The sequence below is a fragment of the Brassica rapa genome, chromosome A03, assembly GCF_000309985.2.
Source record: "Brassica rapa cultivar Chiifu-401-42 chromosome A03, CAAS_Brap_v3.01, whole genome shotgun sequence".
In the NCBI taxonomy this organism is placed as follows: domain Eukaryota; kingdom Viridiplantae; phylum Streptophyta; class Magnoliopsida; order Brassicales; family Brassicaceae; genus Brassica; species Brassica rapa.
This window is the reverse complement of record NC_024797.2, coordinates 30665632-30687375: the sequence shown is the minus strand read 5'-3', so window position 1 is coordinate 30687375 and position 21744 is coordinate 30665632. Positions and strand designations below refer to the sequence as shown.

The 21744-nt window shown below is 32.6% G+C and overlaps 3 protein-coding genes across 3 annotated transcripts; 2 read left to right on the top strand and 1 right to left on the bottom strand.

The window, feature by feature from the left end:
- Window positions 1-858: 858 nt before the first annotated feature.
- LOC103862641 (receptor-like kinase TMK2) lies at window positions 859-2532 on the bottom strand. Its single transcript, XM_033287459.1, has one exon. It carries the CDS (start codon window positions 2530-2532, stop codon window positions 859-861), a length of 1674 nt encoding a protein of 557 aa, XP_033143350.1.
- Window positions 2533-18295: 15763 nt separating this feature from the next.
- Window positions 18296-19967, top strand: LOC117132798. The gene is made up of 2 exons (XM_033287957.1): window positions 18296-19390; window positions 19475-19967. Exons 1-2 carry the CDS (start codon window positions 18339-18341, stop codon window positions 19914-19916), a joined length of 1494 nt encoding a protein of 497 aa, XP_033143848.1. The 5' UTR covers window positions 18296-18338; the 3' UTR covers window positions 19917-19967.
- Window positions 19942-20937, top strand: LOC117132659. Its single transcript, XM_033287458.1, has one exon. The coding sequence runs from the start codon at window positions 19942-19944 to the stop codon at window positions 20935-20937; it is 996 nt and encodes a 331-aa protein (XP_033143349.1).
- The last annotated feature ends 807 nt before the right edge of the window (window positions 20938-21744 follow it).

The following is a 21744-nucleotide window of genomic DNA, read 5'->3' as shown; positions in this document are numbered from 1 at the left end:
TTTTACCACGAGATTCTTCGTAAAGATTTATTTACGAAGATAACATTTCGTAAAAACGTTCATACCGATTTTTACGGACTTTCAGACATTGATTCCGTCGTGACCGATTTTGACCCCAACAATGGTTTCATATGTGTATAATACTATAGTGCTGAGCTTCTTCTTTTTTTTTTTAACGCTAAGACAAGTTTGATTATATGAACAAGGAGGGAGACAAGATGAGATGTGTTTTTAAAATGGAACAGCCAGCAAGAACTAAGTTCTTTTGGAGACCAAGCCCTGAAGGAGGGAGACACAACATAACCAAAGCTAAACACAATTTGAAACAAAGCTAAGATTAAACAGAGAAACATATTTGAATTTACAAAACAACACCATGTCTAGCTGCATAGCTTTTCCAAAACTCTTTACATTATCACACCATACTGCTGTTTCCCTTCACAATATTCTCCCATTCTGCTCTCATATCCGAAGAAACTGTATTTTCATCGAAATCTTGGATTTCGCCGCTGGGTTCCCACCGCTCAATCAGCAAGGAAAGGAAGCTGACGACCTGAGCCATGTCTGGTCTCTGCTCAGGTGTCCTTGTGCAGCATTGTCTTGCTAGTTTTGCAACTTCGTATATGGTCCGCTGAGTCTCCTGGTTGGCGATAATGTTTCCGTCAATAGCTTCCGAGAAAGTTTCTTCTTCACGAAGCATCTTCCTGAACCATGTTGTGATGTGGATATCGTCTTCAGCTCGGCTAAGGTCTGTAGCTTTCTTGCCGGTTATGAGCTCCATGAGGATGACTCCGAAGCTGTAAACATCGATCTTTCTCGTAACCCTTCCGTCCACTGCAGTTACAGATATTTTAGTTGTTAGTTTCCAAAATAAATTACACAATCAAATATAGATAATTGACAGAGGAATAAGATAACTATACAATATTCGGGTGCCATGTAACCGGGTGTCCCACGACACTTGGTCTTGACTGATTCCCTGTCTTCTTCAGTAGCAGTCACTAATCCAAAGTCAGATACTTTGGCTCGTAAATCATCCCCGAGAAGAATGTTCGGCGGTTTCAAGTCCCTATGGATGTAGCTTTGGCTCTGGAGAGCCAGCGTATGGAGATACTCTACTGCTCGAGCGACATCCAACGCAATATTGAGGCGTGTAGTCCAGTCGAGTGGTCTCAAACTGTGGTCACTCCAGTGAAACAGATGTTTGCTCAATGTGCCTTGGGGCATGTACTGATAGACTACTAGCCTATCGTTTCCTTCAATGGAATACCCATAAAGAGACACTAGGTTGCGGTGATGAACCTTGGTTAGAACAGTGACCTCGGATTCAAATTCTTTGAGGCCTTTACCGGCAAAATCCGCTTGGTCCATCTTCTTAACAGCAATATCCCTTCCATCTTGCAGTGTACCTCTGTATACAGATCCAAACCCGCCTCCTCCGAGTAAATTCTCAACTCCAAAGTTGTTTGTTGCAACTCTGAGAATCTGCATTGGGATTGCTTTGTTCTCGATGATCTCATTGTGCTCAGCCATAGTGATCTCGTGGTGCTCACGCATCTCGATCTCGTTGTGCTCAAGCATCTCGATCTCGTTTTGCTCAGCCATGTCGATCTCGATGTGCTCAGAAGACTGCATGAGATCCTTCTTCATTTTATAAACCAGATAAACAATGAACCCCGCGACAACCAGCAACACGATAACCAAACTCGCAGTCAAACTTCCCACGAGGATTTTGATATTCTTGTTTCCCTTACGTGAATGAGCCCCCGGACTGATGTCAGTCCCAATCTCCAAATTTCCTTTAGTATTTATCACTGGCTTCCCGTTTTTTATCTTGAATTCTGGGAGCTTTCCGTGAAGCTGATTGTAGGAAACGTCCAGGAGTCTGAGTTCCTTCAACTTGGTTATCTCAACGGGAATAGTACCAGCCAAATGGTTATACGACAGGTCAATCAACAGAAGAGAGTCGAGGTCTCCAAACCCTGGAGAGATACTACCTGGTAGTTGTCTGAATGGCACGCCGAAAGCAACGATTCGACCCTCTTTACAGGTTATGCCAAACCAATCCCGACATGGGTTGTTCCCTTTCCAGCTCTTTGCAAATTCTAGGGGATAGTTAAATCCCCCAGCAATAGAAAGGAGAGTCTGAACGACGGGGTCACATGGAGAGCCAGGAGAATCTAAACAAAAAGTGTTCGTGCCTAGACTCATCTCAACTCGAACCATCGAGTTAAAGTTTGGCGTTGGTCCCTGAAGCAAATTACTGGAGAGAGAAACCACTTGCAGAGACTGCAGCTCAGTAAACCCTGTAGGAATGATTCCAGAAATCTGATTGCCCGTTATCTCGAAAACTTGCAGAGCTGTCAGGTTAACTAACTCCGGAGGTAGGCTTCCTGCGAATCCTTTGTTGGAGAGCCGTATGCCTGTGACGCGGCTGTTATTGTCACAATCCAGTTCAGTCCAAGTACAGTAATCTGAGCTAGTCCAATCAATATCGTTTGGACGATGCAAAGACGCCCTCAAGGCTGCCATAGCCAAGTAATCTGGTCCCTCTTCTTCTAGGCTTGCATTTACCAACACAGATAAACAGAAACAGATCCAGAAAAGTCTTGTGGTACTTGAAGGTAGAGTCCTGGATAAATGAGAAACATGCACACTATTAGTCAAACGAATCCAACATATTCCAGCAATGTCAAGGAAACAAGTTGCATGCAGTATGAGCTACATATACGAATTCGTATACACATGCTCTAATACAAGGGAATGCTACCAATGAGACACATCAGTTAATGAGAGAGAAACAAAGAAGTATAATGCAGAATACGCTTTCGCTTTGAGATTAACCTAAGAAAAATTGTAAAAGTTTGTTAGCTTATTATTCTTGCTCTTTTCTGATATTTTATTTTCCTATGAATTTTCTGGTAAAATCGCTCAATCTTGTTCTAGAATTCTCTTCTTCACACTTCAATGTTTTTGATTTGGCATTTTATGAAGGTGAAATAAAGTGTTACTGTTTATAAAAAAAATTGAACAAAAGCTCGTGGAATCAATGATATCAGGGATCACACTGGATAATGGAAAATTTGCTCATGGGTAAAGGGACTCTCGGGTCTGTCTCTTAGTATTAGAGTGTGGGAACCTGGTGGTGTCTTGACTAAGCTAACTAAGTGGAATGGTGTGAAGATATGTCGTGAAGATGTTTGGATAAGGAGAGTGATACAGAGATGTGTTGGTGATGTTACAAACAGGGGCAGATCTACTTAGGGTAAGTATGAGGCAGTTGCCCCATATGAAATTTAAAACTTTCTTTTATATGATGAGTATATATTTCAGTTGTCCCCGTTGAAAAATACTTTTTGCCCCCTAACAAAATCTGTTCTCAAAGCTCAGTTCAAAATCTCAATTATTTCCATCTTTTTACAAAGCCATTTATTATATTTCTGTTAGCATTATTATGTTTCCATATTTTATTGGCGACCATTAACCATTGTTTCCATTTTATATAAATAAAATCAATTTTTTTTTTGAACTTATGAAAATCAACTTGTAGCATATAATAAAAAATAATCATCTATTGATGCCAAAAAAATAAATCTCTATTTATTTGATATGTTATAATAACCAGTTTTCTTTACTTTGTCGTAATATATGCAATGACAATAATAGATATTTTTTTTGTTTTTTTTCATATATAATTATTAATCCATACTATGAGTGAGAAAGAAAACATTATTTAGGAAAAAATTGTATGATTTGAATATCTGTACTTGTATTTGTGATATCATGAAAACATGACTTTTTGTATTTATAATTCTGTTATTTTTTATTTTTAATTTACTTATACAAGATTTTTTTTAGTTTCCATACAATGGATCTTGTATACTACACTTATAAAGTTGATAGAAAATATATCTATAAAATATATAATGCAAATTTTATTAATAATTATTAATTGTTTGCCCTGGGTGAACTTTTCGGCTAGATCCGCCACTGGTTACAAACACTTACCTTTTTGATCTGGGAGGAGTTGTTTGTCCTACAAAGTGTAGTCAGTGATGTTTTGGTTTGTCAAAGATAAATCGGATGAACTGAGTTGGAGTGGAAGTTTTGCTTATGTTTACAAGTTAGTCAATGTACATGGATCTAGTTCACACGACTAAGACGTGGGAGTCTCATGCAATGGTCGAAGGTGATGAGATGATTTGAGCTTGTTTTTCTGTGGGAGTATTCATCCAGAGAGTTACATTCTGGTTCTACTCTGTCACTATTCCGCCAAGGAGTGAAATGCTTCAATTAGAAGCTTCTGACCACTAAGGGGTTGTTATTGGATTGAAGAATTCATTAATGGAAATTCAATTAGAATTATTTTACTCCATTGTTTTTATTTTAATTCTTATGATATTAAATGGAGTTCTTTATAATTCTTGTACGTGAATATTGGTCGTCTTCTTCCGAGTCTTGAGATTCTCCACTAGCAAAGCAGTAAATGGTGCTTGACCATATCACATTATGGATACTAACCAGTAGCAAATGCATGTGTTCTTGCTTAGATTCACCAACGCCAAAGACATTTTAAGGTTTATGCCACAAGATGAAACTTTTTAGACTTTAATTCTCTTCAAAAGGAGGAGCGACTTAGATGAATCATATCAGTAAATTATCTCTCAAGAACTGGGCCGTAGATAAGTTTGTATGAGGAATTTACAATGTTTGATGTCTCTTCCCGCGATGACCAGTGTTTGCTTGTTACACACTATATGATGAATTTACAATGTTTTATAATTCTTTATATACCTTAGATGATCCGTTATTCTCCATGTATTCATAGCTCTGATCAAAGTGGTTTAATCCAAAAATTTCCTCTATCCAACGACTCAACCGTAATTCTATGGAGCAGATTTTGCTTGATTTCTTGCTTGATTTCTTGCTTGATTTCTTGCTTGATCGGATTTTGCTTGATTTCTTGCTCTGATCAAAGTGTTTGCTTGATTTCAAGACAGAAAATGAGACAGCAGAATCAGAGTAGATAATTTTTTTTTTTTAATTGTAAATAGCCTCGTTGTTATTATAGATTACAGATCAAAAGTATGAGAAAGGGAAGAAGCGATAAATGGATGCTTTCGATTTTCCCCTTCAGTCAAGAGGGCGCAAAATCACAAAACTGTCCAGATATAGTAACATCACTACTACCAAATTCCTTTTAAATCTCGCCTGCGAGACATTAGTTGGCCACATATATTTGATACAAATTATGAACATATTTATGTTGTTCACTTATAATAGGGAAAATTTTTGTAAGCGCCGGCGAGAGTTGTAGAGATTAATTTTTTTGTTTATATTACAAATCATATAATCTGATAAACAAATAACTAAGAAGAGTTCATAGTTTTAGAAAAAAAATAACTATTAGTATATGAACCAAATAATTAATAACATTAAAGTTTTCTTTAAGTACTAATGGTATTCCGGCGCTACGCGCAGGGTTCAGATGTTTTATTTTTAATGAATTTTAAATTAAATTTATGGTTTTAGTAAATATGTTTTAAAAAATATATAAAGATGTAAATATGTGGAAAGAGAATGATAACTTTTTCGATTCATTTTTCAGTAATTTTCACTGATCGATTCAATAAAAATTGAATAAATTCCTGATAGTCGTAATAAAATTAATATAGTTAAACTTTAAACATAAAGTAAAGTTGATGTTCGAAAAATAAAAATGTAGGGTTATGCAAATAAACTGAACCCGAAAATCTGAATCGATCCAAACCTAACATAAATACCGAATGAATGTTCTTTTATGATATTTTGGGTTATGAGTTTTATCCAAACCGAACCCGAATCTAAATGTATATATGATAGAACCCGAAATATTCAAAATCAAAAAGAAACTTATACCAAACATGATTTTAATTCCTAACATTTCATAGAAATTAGCAGCCAACATTTTGCCATCTACGCTGATGATGAGCTTGTTATGGTTTGACTAGTGAATATATATTTAATTTATAGAACATAAATAAACTATTAAGTATCATCTGCATAGTACATAATAGTTACCGAATTTTGAATTTTTATTGAGACTATATTGAATTAAAACGTTTCAAATTAAGTATACAAACACTAAGTGAATTTTACTCTGAATGTATTTAGGATGATCAAGCATGATGAATGTTCTTATTGAATTTTTTTCTCTTGAGGTGTGTCCACGTTTCGCGAGAGTGTATTTAATTATTTAAGTTTATCATTTCACAAATTTTTTATATGGATGTGATTTGTTTTTAATTTTCGGTCAAACAATTGCTCTCATATCATCTGTTTTATATTATTGTCATTCATAAGCATCGTGTTTACTTGATTAACGAAAAACAACTTAAGTTATATATTTATATGTTTTGAATACATAAATGGAGTATGTTTTAGATAATTAAAAATGGAAAATAACTTCAGATTTGTCCTTTACATCATTCATATTTTCTATTTTATAGAGTTTCTCACTATTCACGCAAATATATCTTTTATATTCTTATTGCTTGTTTCTGACTATTTTGAAAAAATTTGTTCTAATTATGTATTATATTTGGTGATAGTTTTCAATAATTTTATTAGTTTTTCTTGGCCTTATTTTAAAGCAAAAAAGAAGAAAAATAGATGAGTTACAATATTTTTGGTTTTAATTTTTGTCTGCATTGGTTTCATGCAATGCAAGAAAACAATATAGTAAATGGCTTCGCCTAATTTTTGTTGTTATGAATTTTTCCAATCTTTTCTTAAAATTTATGTATTCGGTGTTATATTATGTATTTTGGATAAATTATCTATTTCGATAAAGTTTCTATTATATTTGTTATATATTTTTATTTTGTCTTTCAAACAATTTTTTAATTTTAATTTTGGAATATATATTAATCATTTATTGAGATTTTGTTATTCTTATTTATTTCTCAAAACTTGAGTTTAGTGATTAAAGTGTGGAAATTTATGTCAGATTAACTGTTATATATTTTAGTTGTCTTCAGTTTGATGAAATTTGAAATTAATATCATAATGGATTTTTTTTATGAAAGTTCCTTCTTTTTCTATTATTATTTTATATTGTAAGTAGCCTCTTTGATAAAGTGAGGAGAGCATGAAAAGAGTGTGTTTAACCTTGTTAATATAGATTACAGATCAAAATTGAAAAATTATCTTTTTTATATAGTCCTTGTTTAAATGTATTTCCCTTTTCAAAAAAACTCAGTGTGGTGGTTGTTGTTTCAATTAGTAACTAGATTTTGACCCGCGCTTCGAAAGCGCGGGTTTTTTGGATTATATTATAATTCAAAGTTGTATTATATCAAAGAAGTAAATTTTTTAAAATTGTATAATCAATGAATTAGTTTATTTAAAATTTTATATGAACACTTTTTTACAATTGTTTTTAGGTCTGGACATTTTATTAGAACAAAAAAAAGCTGAAATCACACCAAAAATATAGGTTTGGTTCGGGTACGGATCCATGGAAAATTACCTATAATATACTTTTTTGGACTATGACTTTTTGTTCAAGTATGGGTCCTATCCGAGCCTCGATCGATACCCAAAGTATCCAAAATATTTTATGTGTATTAAGTATATTTGAGTATCTCAAATATGTTTTCAGTAATATAGATGATTTTCAAATTTTGGGTCTGGTTTTACGGTTATAGTTTTGGGTTTGGGTAAAATTTCAAATTTTTAAAAATATATTTTTGGTATTTGAATAAAATTTTGGGTATTTTTCAGTTTCTTGGATCAGCTTTCGGGTAAAATTTTGAATTTTTAGGTATTTTGTTTTTTGGGGTTCCTGTTTTTTTTCATGTTTCACGTATTTTTAAGTTTTTAGATGTTTTGAATCTTTTCGGGTCCTATATACCTGAACCGATCTGGATCCATTACGATTACATCCTGTCCAATAGTATTTTTATATTAGGTTTTTAACGTTGTTACATAAACCGTGGTTGATGAAATATTGTTAGAGAAAAAGTATCATAAGAAATAATATTTTGGGATTTATTATAAATATTAAAAATATTGTATAGTTAAAATCATTAATGGTAGAATAATAAATAGTTATACATGGGTTCAACATCTTCTTATATTAGATTTTTAGAATGATTTTATTTTAATTTTATAGATTTTATTTTTATTATCTTAATATTTAGCCGAAGTCTTAATTTGGTATACATATTAGTCAAATAATTTATTTTTATGGGAAGCGACTAATTCAATTAAAATAAAATTTTAAGTATTTTTTGTGAATAAAATATAATTATTTAAAAGTAGTAAGGTTACATTTTCTATAAGAATTAAATGTTATAAGTATTATCACTAATTACACTATTTGATTAAAAGTAAGAAAAATGTGATATATGTTTATTGTTAGAATATTTTGTTAGGCTATCCAATATTTGAAAATGTAGCTTAAATCCTCCGATTTTTATTCTAGACCATTTGGATCCTTTAAACTGGAAATAATATTTAAATGGTTAGTCATTATTGATAAATGTATGAATTATAGTAATATATTTGTATAATTATGATTATCGACTCCTTTTCTATTTAGACTAATGAATCTGGAACTGTGCTTGCCACCATGATCATGATCAGTGTTTCTTTTATAAACTCCTTGACCTCTAAAACTTCCCTCATATTCACAGTTTTGTAACATATATACAGCAAATATGTTTGCATATTATTATTTCCTTTTCTCTATGACAATCATAATTCTCCTTCCCATGATCGTGTACAAAAAAGAGTCAATACCCAAACTCTTAACCAATCCCCAAGACCTTAACACATGATGGTGTGAAGAATTGGTATAAACTATGGTTTATACATATATTTAAAACCATGATCGAATACAAAAATGAGTCAATATCCAAGATCTTAACCAATCCCCAAGACCGTAACTTACGTAGATATTTTAAAAGTTATAGGATATTATTTGATTTTTATAATAGAGGTTAATTAAACTTTTTGGTTGGATATATATTATAGGTTTTTTTTAAATGTTAGAAGATTTTATTTGGTTGCTTAATAAGGGTTAGTTATATTTGGTTTTATATTATAGGTTGGACTAAAAAATGAAAGGGTCCAACAATTTTATATAAGTAGATTTTTCAAGACTGCTTCCCTTTTAATAGTATAGATTAAGCATCTTTTCAATTCCGTTTAGATCTATTTCTCCTTTTAAACTCTATATATGCGGTGGTTGTTATATCAAGTGGAATTATAAAGTAAATTAGTCATGCATCCTTGTATTTGTCAGCTGTATTTGCAAGCCGTTATTGTCTATTTGATTCGCCCACCAAAGGAAAGGTATTATTTAATTTTCTCTGTCCCACCGTGTCATATGTTTCTGAAAAAAATAATCCAAATTTATACCCTTTTTTTGTATGTTATGGAACACAATGTGGGGTTTGGATTGTAGTTCATGTTGCTTTGTATGAGCAGAATGAAAAGCCTTACCTCTGCTTTAGAGTAGTAAGTTCATGGATTGGTTCTTGATGTTTTAAATCAGTTTCTAAGACACTACCATAATCTTTAGTCCATGTTTTAGCTAATCGGTTTCAGTCTTTTAGTTGTTTATATGTGCTTGATACGCAAGATGGATCCTATTTTAGAGATAAGTGAATCAAACTATTACCTCATACCTTGACTTTCAAGTTTAAACAGGTCTGCTACTTTTAGATTTATTTTTTTGTTTCTTACTTAGGTTTGGTCCTTTTGCATGTTTAAGAGAAAATAAATACTCATTAAGAGACCGAGAGTAGTCCACACCATAGAATCCGCCAACGGTGGTGCAGATATAGATCATGAGAGTTGATGTTTATGTAGAAAAGTGGGTTGGTTCTGACCAAAAGGTACCACCGATCTGTGATTTTAACATCTCCTCTGCTGTGTCAGTGTTCTCTGATAAGACCGTATTATAAAAACTACCGAAAACTGAATATTGTAAAGAATAAAATTTATAAAAGTATACCAAAGATTAAGAAAAAAGGATGATTTAACAGCAGAGGCGAGATATTATCTCTTTCATTAACTCAAAATACTGTGAGATAACAAGTTAAGTCCCACATCGGATATTAGACAAAGGAAAGTCTAATATATAAAGAGATGTCCAACTCTAATAGTACGAGACCTTTTGGGAAGGAAACCAAAAGTAAATCCATGCGGGTCAGCCTCTAAGGCCCAAAGTGGACAATATCGTACTAATAAGATAAGATAGAGTTGGACACGGGATTTCGCAATCCCAACAATTGGTATCAGAGCGGTTTGGCGAAAATCTGTAAAAAGACCAAAATACCCTTTAAGTAAGAACGGGATCCTTTAAAGAAGAAAAAAAAAAGGTGGTTTGGCAGAGATTAGTCAGAAGATCATGGAACCCGTGATGTGTTGTAGGAGAAACATTCTAAAAAGAAAGCCCTGCGATTACTGGTACAAGGTGGTGCCGAAGATGATTCGCCGAAGGAAACATACGAGATGAATATGGTCCTTAGCTTGAGGGGGAGAATGTGAGATAACAAGTTAAGTCCCACATCGGATATTAGACAAAGGAAAGTCTAATATATAAAGAGATGTCCAACTCTAATAGTACGAGGTTTTTTGGGAAGGAAACCAAAAGTAAATCCATGCGGGCCAGCCTCTAAGGCCCAAAGTGGACAATATCGTACTAATAAGATAAGATAGAGTTGGACACGGGATTTCGCAATCCCAACAAATACGTCCCGTAGTGCGACGGTTTGATAACGTAATGAGTCCCAAGATACAACTGCAAAAAATCTTCTGATTTGCGTCACTCTATCAGAAGCCTGGCGAAACTAGTTTTGTGTATACTCTCATACTCGAAAAAAGAAAAAAGAAGAGAAGACACAACAAATAAAGAATCAAATATTCAAGTAGGAGAATTCTTTTATTATACTGTTCGTATGAACCTGTACTGAATGAGTATTAACATTGTCACATTTATAGTTTCAACAAAAGAAACCGACGTGGTGTTTCTATGGAGAGTTAATTCAGATATCAATGTCATAATGAAGATATGATTCTCCATTGACTCTTTTGATAACAACTAACGGCAATATAAATATATTTTGTTTTGAAACAATAATATATTTATTTAAATGAATTTGCTTTCTTGTGTCTAAACAAACACAAAAGATCATCTTAAATAAAGTTTATAATGATATGTTAATAGACAAATGTCTCATTAACAAATCCAAACACAAATCCAAATTCAAATACTCAAAGTGAAACATTTGCTAATTTTTTTATACTTAGCCAAATCTAAAGCTTTACAAGCTTTGTAAATCATTCACTTTGGATCTTCATTTCTCATTCAAAACAACTTCGATTTTGACCAACAAACACACTAATTCATAGTGTTCACGGTGACGATTACATCGTGCCCAAATTCCGGTTCTTCCGACAGACGTCTCCGCCGAAAAACTCATCGGAAAAATGGTCCGCACCACTTTGTCAAAAACGAGTTCCAACATTCTCTTCCCATAGCGAGTGAGTCATGCATGTCTCAGCAACAACGACGCACCACCGGAGTTAAAGACCGTTCTCACAAAGGAAACGCACCCAACCATCATCAGAGCTAACAGGATCATGGAAAGTATTTGAAGTGAGTGCAACTCCAATCTATGGAGAAGAAAAACAAATGGAGCTGTCAGGTCAAAGCACAGAAGCTTTATAGAGAAGGAACTCAAGTTGAGGAGACATTGAACTCAAGTTGTCTTCCTAGAGGGTATGATCCTCGCCGTAGAGAACCTTCTTACTTTACTGGTTAGTTAATCTCATCTTCCAGACTTCCATCCTAATTAAATTACGGAAGTTACGCTCACAACAATAATAAAATATGCACTCTAATTAGGATAGCAACTTTCTTCATATTATTTAGTGTCCTGATTATAACTTTGATCTCAAATTAACAGTAACTATAACCGGTGGGAGTTGGTGGTTCCTTAGTCACACGCTCGCCCCTCGGTTGCTAATCCTTCTCTCATGAGTGTACAAAGGGAAACCCATTCAATGATTATCTCTAACTGATTTCTTTCATAAACCAGAGCAAAACACTTGGCATCCCAAATCGAATCTTCCAAGAAGGTAAAAAAGCTCAGCAGGCCTCAGCAACCAGAGTTTAAAACCATTATGTTATGTACTTTTTCACCTACATCGCTTTTCTTCTTCGTTGTCTTCATGGCTGTTCATATATATATATATATAGCCTTAAAATCTTACTTTTTGGGGAAGAAGGGAACAATTGATTTAAAGTAATAAAATTTTCAAATTTATTTGTATTTAAAATGCAGTTTTAGATTTCAATCAATACTGCCTCATTAAAATATTAATCAAAATCTAAAAAATCAGTCAATATTTTCCATACAAAATATAAACGAACAGTTTTTAATTTTCTAAAATTGAAATCAAATTTTTTTTTGTTATAATACACATATATCATGGGCCATGGCTATATATATATGAGTAACACTTTATAAATTTCTACTTCAAAAAAAAATCAAGTATACTGAATTTATGAATCATACTCAGACTTTCAAACTTATGCAGACTATACAAATCAAAATATGGAGCCACCATCCATAAATTAAATATAGTGAAAATTATAACTAAACATATATAAATAATAGTACAAGTTAAGAGGGATGGATATAAACAAAAAAAAAAATCATAAAACACTTGCGGGAGAAGCAAGAAGCTTTCTTGCACCATTATTACAACTTCTTAACAAAGCTAGATGCAACCCTCAGTTGTTGTTGTATTTTTTTTTTTTTTGGCTGAAACCTCCTCAGTTGTTCACGGCAATGTAGCCATCTTATTTCATCGTCTTAACCACATGTGTACGGGGCTCACTTCACGTATTAGCAAATGAAAGATCAATTCTTCTCCATATATCTATACTATTAAAGCAAAATACTTCTTATGAATCTACCCCTGAATTTTCCTATTAATTACAAAACATTCCAAATCTTTTTTCAATTGTTTTTTCAATTGATTTAAATGTTTTTCGAAAATGAAAAGCCCAACCAATTTTACTACTTACATTTTCGTTTTTAAGCCCATTAAGTCGTTTTAAATCTCATTTACTCAGAGATTTACGGAATCAAATCAAATAAAAAAAAATCTCCCAACTTGAGGAACACGCAGAAAAATATTTTAACTGTTTGACATGGTAACCGAATTTTCTCAAAACTAATACACGCGACCCATTTGCCGAATAAAAACTTTGCGCGGCCCAAAGCCCGAAAGTGACCCACTTTGCCAATATTTTCCTTGAAAGTCTTCTAACTCTGAAGAGTTTAAGTAAGAATGCTTTCAGTAAATCGCCTAAAAGACTTCATGAAGAGTCGTCTATACCCTAAATATACTCTAAACCCTTGTCCGAAAACTCGCTAGGCGTAACGCGTGCGGTTGGGTAGCGCCTAGCACCAAATCCATTAATCAGAGATTACACGGGGATTAATCGGGAGTAATTTTATGGATTTTATATATGTTTAGGTCTTATATAATTAATATATGTACTAAAATGTTTAATGACATTCAGACTAGTGGTTATGTGCACCCTCAAACTCATGACATGCCTAGGTTCGAGTGGAGGCAAGCTAATTTTGTCAATTTTTTGAATTTTTAAGTTTAATGAACTACGAAAAGACTAATATATCCCTATCTTCTACCTAAATCTCTGCGATTATTTTTACAGAGCAACATCAGCCCTTCATTTTCTATTGCGATTTCATTTTTTAATCGTATTATTCTTGATGATTTCAGTCACAATAGAACATATCTAAGAGATATATGTGATTCGGAACCTAAAACATACAAAAACGATGATTTTTTTTTTAAAATCCGATCAATGCTCTGATTAACACCAACTTGCAACGGTGGTCCTCCGCCTCACCCATTCACGCCAATTAACCGGCCGCGGAGGCCGCATTTTTGAACAAGGCTCTAAACTCAAATAACTAACTAAATAGAAACAAATCTATACTATTAAAGCAGAATACTTCTTATGAATCTACCCCTGAATTTTCCTATTAATTACAAAACATTCCAAATCTTTTTTCAATTGTTTTTTCAATTGATTTAAATGTTTTTCGAAAATGAAAAGCCCAACCAATTTACTACTTACATTTTCGTTTTTAAGCCCATTAAGTCGTTTTAAATCTCATTTACTCAGAGATTTACGGAATCAAATCAAATAAAAAAAAAATCTCCCATCTTGAGGAACACGCAGAAAAATATTTTAACTGTTTGACATGGTAACTGAATTTTCTCAAAACTAATCTTAAAATATAGAGAGATTCGATTTAAAAAAAATGATCCCCCAAGTTTCTCCTAAAACCTAACACCTCGCTTTGAATCCGATCAATATTATAAATAGGCAGCACCGGTTTCCTATTATTAAATATTTCTGTTATTATAATTTAAAATTTATGCATTAATTAAAAATATGTAGAATGAAAAGTGTAATGTCTATTACATTTTTCATATAATATTTATTTAATAAGTCAAAATTATAAATAAATAACCTTACCAAATATATCATCACAATATGATTAAAGTTATTGAGTAGGAGTTTACCATTTTAAAATCTTTTAACTAATTAATTATTTCACAAACAAACATTTTGATTTTAATAATAATTAAAAAATAAAGAAGACAATATTATAAAAATTGACTATAAACAAATAAAAATCTATTAAAATATAGATTAGACAAATATTTATTAATTTAAATGAAATTTTAAAAAGAATCGATCCCGCGCTTTGAAAGCGCGGGTCAAAATCTAGTATCTATACTATTAAAGCAGAATCCTTCTTAGGATTATGCCCCTGATTTTTTAAAAAAATTACAAAACATACCATTACTTTTTTTAATATCTTAAATGATCTACAGAAATTTAAAGCCCATTCGATAGGTCCAAATTGAACAATTGTTAACCCATTAGGCCATTTTGTTTAAAATATATTTAGTGAAAATCATTAAAAAGATTGTTTTATTTTTTATACAGGGATTATACATTTAAGAGATAAACAAATATATTAACCCATTATGCCAATTTGTGTAAAATATCTATACTTAAAATCATAAAAAGCCTGTTTTATTTTTATTGAGATTATACATTTAAGAAATAAACAAATTAATATATGTGATATATTTAGGAATTAAACAAACAACGGATTTGCAGTCTTATATGTGTAAACACAATTTTACTAATAACAAATAAATTACATTACAATTTATAAAAATAAAAACCATATTAGATAATAAAATATTGAAACACATGCTTATCTAATTAGAAATAATATTAAAATTGAAAAATGACATTTTAATAGATAGAATACCCGCCCTTTCAGTATCTAGTTCATATTATACTATAAATTCACGATAAGATATTTTAAAAAAGTAAAAATCTTTGTTCTAAAATAAAAACAAATATTGAACTAACATGAATCATCGTTTTAAGATGCATATGTACACAACAACAGCAATTCATTCAATAAAGAAACCAAAGATTTGAAAAATATAAACCTTACGTAAAGAAAAAATTAATTTGTTTCTGAGCTAAAATGCATCAATATGTTATTTTCCGTTTATTGCTAGACAAATTTCAATGCAACATAAGATATATGTAAAGAAATTCAAAAAAGCAAATAGAAAAAAAAAAACAATAGGATCTTAGCAAGATAACCATTCTTCTCTAAATCAAACGAGTAGGCTCTGCAACCACATCAAAGTTGGATATTTTGATAAATTTCATGTAAACAGAAGAGACATCGAAACAGAATTTGGATAAATTTTCAAGCGCATAAATCTGGTTGATGTAAAAATTGTAAATAACTCATTTTAAGTTGGTATTAAACATTGATGCCAAATCAAATTTTACATCATTTTTCCCAAACACTGATGCTAGTCAGTAGTATGAAATTAGAGTTACCTTGGTTCCCTTTTCATCTACAAACTACCAGTCTATTCTTCCACTTGTAGATTAAAGGATTTTAAGTTCGTTCAGGGTTAGGTCTAAGAGAGCAAATTATACATGTGACTGTTTGCTACTTTGCTCTATCAACCTGATTATAACATTTCAGCCTGAAAGATAATAGTTAAAATTTGGACGACTTCGGTATCAATCATTAGAGACCGTAATGGTGTACTAGACTTAACAAGTCGTAAAAATACATCTCGTACAATATCGTTGATCGATTTGTGGTAGGAAGTTAGGAACTATCATTGTTCAATTAATTCTAACAGATGTCTGACTATATAAATGGGGTCTTATAAAATTTAGGAATTTTCTATCCATTTTATTACTTGAACCATATTTTGTATTAAAAAGAATAGAGATGCATTCTTCTAAATGTATATTGATATATGTATCTACAAATTTCTGATCCAAATACTATTACTTAATTTCCTTTAATATCTACAAATTTCTGAAATACTGTTTAATTTTATTTTTAATTGTGACATTGGAAAATGCATTTATTATTGATTTATAGCGTACTTTTTAAAATAGGATAATAACGTATGAATCATCACTAAATTAAATATATTCAAATATAATATTAAAATAATATAACAACAAAACACAAATATCCAATATTTTTAAAAGTTCAAAAATAGTATGTAATTCTACTTTTGATAATTATACAATTATTATTACTAAATAATTTTTCAAAAGTTTATGTATTTTTATAAAATTATATATTTTTAATCTTAATACCATCAGTTTTAAAATATCTACAAAATTATAAGGGAAATTTGTCAAATATGATTTTTGATTGCAAAAGTATACCCAAACTTGAATCAAATGCAAAAGTAACTCAAAAGCCTTGTAAAATAATTACAACCAACTCCTTATGACCAAACAAAAAAAAACAGAATTCGTTTTTACAAATATAACCCCATAAAGTTTGTTGAGTTTTTTTTAAGTCTTATGATGTTATGAAATTCTTCTGGAAGACAAAATATTTTTGATAGAGGAAAAATTGAAATGATTTAATTATAAACAGTTGCAAGTGATATAAATCAAAATATAATAAAATGAAATTGTTTTCAACATAGATGAATGAAAGCAGTGAGTCATATGATACTTTTTGGCTTAGGGTTTGCCAATCTTAACAATTTTTTTTAGGGTTAGAATTTGGAATTTTAACATTTTTTTTTTGAAAAACTAAAATTTTAATCTATATGTGTTTAGTTTTATGTTTTCAACATATTTTGACCCGCGCTTTCAAAGCGCGTGATCGATTCTTTTTAAAATTTCATTTAAATTAATAAATATTTGTCTAATCTATATTTTAATAGATTTTTTATTTGTTTATAGTCAATTTTTATAATATTGTCTTTTTTAATTTTTAATTATTATTAAAATCAAAATGTTTGTTTGTGAAATAATTAATTAGTTAAAAGATTTTAAAATGGTAAACTCCTACTCAATAACTTTAATCATATTGTGATGATATATTTGGTAAGGTTATTTATTTATAATTTTGACTTATTAAATAAATATTATATGAAAAATGTAATAGACATTACACTTTTCATTCTACATATTTTTAATTAATGCATAAATTTTAAATTATAATAACAGAAATATTTAATAATAGGAAACCGGTGCTGCCTATTTATAATATTGATCGGATTCAAAGCGAGGTGTTAGGTTTTAGGAGAAACTTGGGGGATTTTTTTTTTTAAATCGAATCTCTCTATATTTTAAGATTAGTTTTGAGAAAATTCAGGGGGGAACGGCTTTTTCGTGCCTGCACCATAGATCTCTGAGAAATTACATACCTGAACTATTAGGATGTGCGAAAACATACCCGAACTCGTTAAACATTTGAATTACATGCCCAGATTTTAAAAGTCACGCTAATTCCGATTTTGATTTAAACACTGTTAATTATTTCTTAACGGTGATGATTAGGATGCTTAGCTGGTGGATGAGTCAGCGTAAATACTAAATGGGCCAAACAAAATTGAGATTAAAATGGGCTAAAGTTGATTATGTTTGGGCTTAAACCCTCACAAACTGGACAATTAACAAAAGATCGTCGTTCTTTTACGTCTCCACTCTCCTCTGTTGCGTTGAACAAAACAACGAATATTAGTAACAGAAATTTCTTTCAGTGAAGAAATAAACAAAATTGAAGAAACCAGATTGCTAGAGAAGTTGGGTTGTTCCTAAACTCATCTAAAAAATGAGGTAAGTTTTGTTTGTCTTTGTCTCTTCACTGAAATCTATGATTGATGCTTTTAAAAATTAGGTTATTATGTCGATTGGGGTTTAATTGATGGTATGTTTATTTTTGAAAAATTTCAGTGAAGAAGGAGATACAACGTTTCAAATATATTATCGTGGGAAGTTCGAGACTAATGAAGGTGGAATGATCACATATGTTGGTGGGGAACGTCATGTGCTTCAAACCCAGGCTCAAGCTTTGTTTACAGGGTTGACTAATGATTTCCCTATATCTTTGTATGGTCAAAGAATCTGGTTCAAACTACCATACGAGACTATGAAGGATCTGAAAATTTTGAGTAATGGTAGTGACACATTTCGATTGATGTGTGAAGCTTCATATTGGACAAAGTATATAGAAGTTTTTATGGAGCATGAAAACGTCCATGAAGAAGTAGTGAATGAAGAGGTTGAAGAGGGAGGCCAAAGTAATGGCGAGACAGAAGAGGTGCAATATGAAGATGGAGAGAATGAATTTGAAGAAGAATCTCGGGTTGAAGCTGTTATAGCTCAGGTTTCTGATGATGAAGATAATGAAAATTACAGAGACACTCCTCCTTGTTCTGACGATGAGGAACAACAACATCGAAGGCCTTATGACGGATGGAGGAGAGGCAGTGGAGAGCTACACATAAGGCAAGTTTTTGATAGTATACCAGACTTCAAAGATGCTGTGTTTGAGTATGCATTAAAGGGTGGGTGGAATATCCAATTCACTAGATGGGGAGGTGTAAAATCAGAGGCAAGATGTGGAGTAGAAGTCGAAGAAGGAGAAATTCCATGCTCTTGGAGGATATATTTGTCGTATGAAGAATCTGTTTCACAATGGATGGTGAAGACATTCCAAGATGTCCATAGTTGTTTCAAAGATGGTCACTGCAAGATATTGTCGGAGTCACGCATTGCGAAGATGTTTTTAAATGAAGTGAGGGAGGATCCGGAAATGAAGCCTAAAACACTCCAAGAACAGATTCAATTACGATATGACTTGAATCCATCTCATGACCAATGTCGCAAGGCGAAGAAGAAAGCTTTGGATCTCATTCAAGATGAGCATGATGAACAATTTCGTAGGATTAAAGACTATGAAATAGAAATTCAAAAGTAAGCAATTGTTTATTTTTTTTTCTTTTTGTTTCAATAATTATGTGTCTTATAACATATGTAATTCGATTTGGTTATGGACAGGACAAATCCCGGATCAGTTACAGACCTTCGAACCGTTATTGGGCCTGGTGAACTTGAAGTTTTTGATCGCTTCTACGTTTGTTATGCTGTTCTGCGAGACATATGGCTAGCCACTTGTAGACCAATCTTTGGGATAGACGGGTGCTTCCTCAAAACAACGGCTAAGGGCCAACTTCTAGCTGCAGTGGGAAGAGATGCAAACAATCAGATTTACCCTCTTGCTTGGGCTGTGGTGCATAAAGAGAATACAGAGACATGGGTATGGTTCTTGCAAAAGCTGAAGACTGATTTAAAACTTGGAAATGGTGATGGGTTTACCCTTGTTTCAGATAGACAAAAGGTATGTATAATCATTCATAATCTTAAAAAAAAATTATGGTATTTTTTCAATTGCTTATGGCATTTTTGTTTGGATTTAGGGATTACTTATAGCTGTGGATGAGGAGTTACCAAACGTCGAGCACAGGATGTGTGCAAGGCATATCTATGGGAATCTAAGGAAGTTTTACCCGAACAAGCCTCAGATGAAAAAATTGTTTTGGAGTGTGGTGGAAAGCCACAATGAGGCCGACTATAAAGCAAGTATGAAGGAGTTAGAGGAGTATGACAAGGATGTCTATGAAGCGTTCATGGCCAGGAACCCAGAAACTTGTTGTAGGGCTTTTTTTACAACGACATGTTGTTGTGAAGATGCTCTTAACAACAACTCTGAGTCATACAATAAGACGCTTGAGAAAGCACGAGCGATGCCTTTGGTTGAGATGCTTGAGACAATGAGACGACTTGCAATGAAGCGCATTAATCTAAGGAAGAACAAGCTCACAAAACACAAGGGAAAGTTCAGTTTGAAGGTTAGTAAAATGATAGAATCTGAGACAAGACATAGGAAGTACTGTAAATCGCTTCCTGGACCTACTGGTGAGTTTGAAGTTTCTGAGAATTCTATGCAATATGCGGTTGATATGAGGGCGAGGACATGTAGCTGTAGGAGGTGGGATTTAACAGGGATTCCATGTAGACATGCTCTTCGTGTCGTTTTGGATCAGAAGAAGACATATAAGACTGACAATTTGGTTTCTCATTGGTATTTGACTTCTAAGTGGCAGCAACAATACTCAGACTCGATCAAACCGGTTAAGGGAATCAAGTTTTGGAAACCGTCTGGTGAATCAACAATACAAGCTCCACCGAGAGAAAAATCCAAAGGGCGTAAGAAGAAGGCTCAACAAAGAATCAAAGGAGTTAATGAGTCTCCTACTAAGGGGAAAAAGGTAACTCAACACGCTCGTATTATGCATTGTTCTCGTTGTGGGTTTCCTGAGCATAACTGCACTAAATGCCCTAATGTTGGAGTTGCGTGTAAGCCTCGACCACCTAAGAAGCAAAAAACCACGAGACCACAGGAGGAGATTGCATTAGATGTCTGTGAAGGTCCTACTCAAACGCAGCCAAGTCACACTTGATGGTTATTATGTTGTGTTAGTAGATGAGTCGGCCATTGCTTGTTTTGGTACTTGTGTAATGTTATCGATGTGTTTGGTAACTTCCTTTCATTGCTTGTTTTGGTGTTTGCATACACTTATGATACTCTCTATTTTGTGTTGTGGGTTTGTTAAGAACTGTTGTTAAGGTCATGGTATTTGTTTCTCAATCGTAAAACTCTTAAACTTTGGTGAAATAATTGATGAAATTAATAGCCATAATAACACAACAACAAATCCTTACATAACCATTCTAATATTACAAAAGACATCATAAAACTCTTAAACACTGATGAAATAGTCATAATAACACAACAACAAAACAACACAACATCAAATCCTTACATAACCGAAATTCTAATCTTACAAAAAACAACAATAACCATTCCTGTCTCTCTCGAGAGATAGCTTAATCTGTTCAAGCTCCTTCTGCAATTCAACAACTTCAACTCTCAAGTCCGACTTTTCTCTTTTTACATCACTCATCATACTTTTTAAATCTTCAATTTCTTCCACCACACATTCATCAGTCCATGTAAAAAGATGGAATTTATCCTGCAAAAATAGAACAATATAACCTTCCTCTCACCCACACCAACAAGTGAGACCTAAACGATAGAACAATAAAATTTGAAACGAGATTTTTACCCCTTCAGATCCATGTGGACAACAATAGAAGAGCCTCCCAGGGTTTTTAGCTGTTCCTGATGTTTGAATCATGGCCTCTTCTCCACACCGACAAAATTTCGGTATTCCTCTCTCTTTTGCTCCACGACGTCTTCTCCAATT

What these genes read in the sequence shown, in the direction of transcription:
- LOC103862641 (XM_033287459.1), bottom strand. Translation starts at nt 2,532, where the DNA reads ATGGCAGCCTTGAGGGCGTCTTTGCATCGTCCAAACGATATTGATTGG.
- LOC117132798 (XM_033287957.1), top strand. Translation starts at nt 18,339, where the DNA reads ATGGTATGTTTATTTTTGAAAAATTTCAGTGAAGAAGGAGATACAACG. An exon ending in TATGAAATAGAAATTCAAAA is followed by an intron (nt 19,391 to 19,474) that starts GTAAGCAATTGT and finishes GGTTATGGACAG; the next exon opens with GACAAATCCCGGATCAGTTA.
- LOC117132659 (XM_033287458.1), top strand. Translation starts at nt 19,942, where the DNA reads ATGTGTGCAAGGCATATCTATGGGAATCTAAGGAAGTTTTACCCGAAC.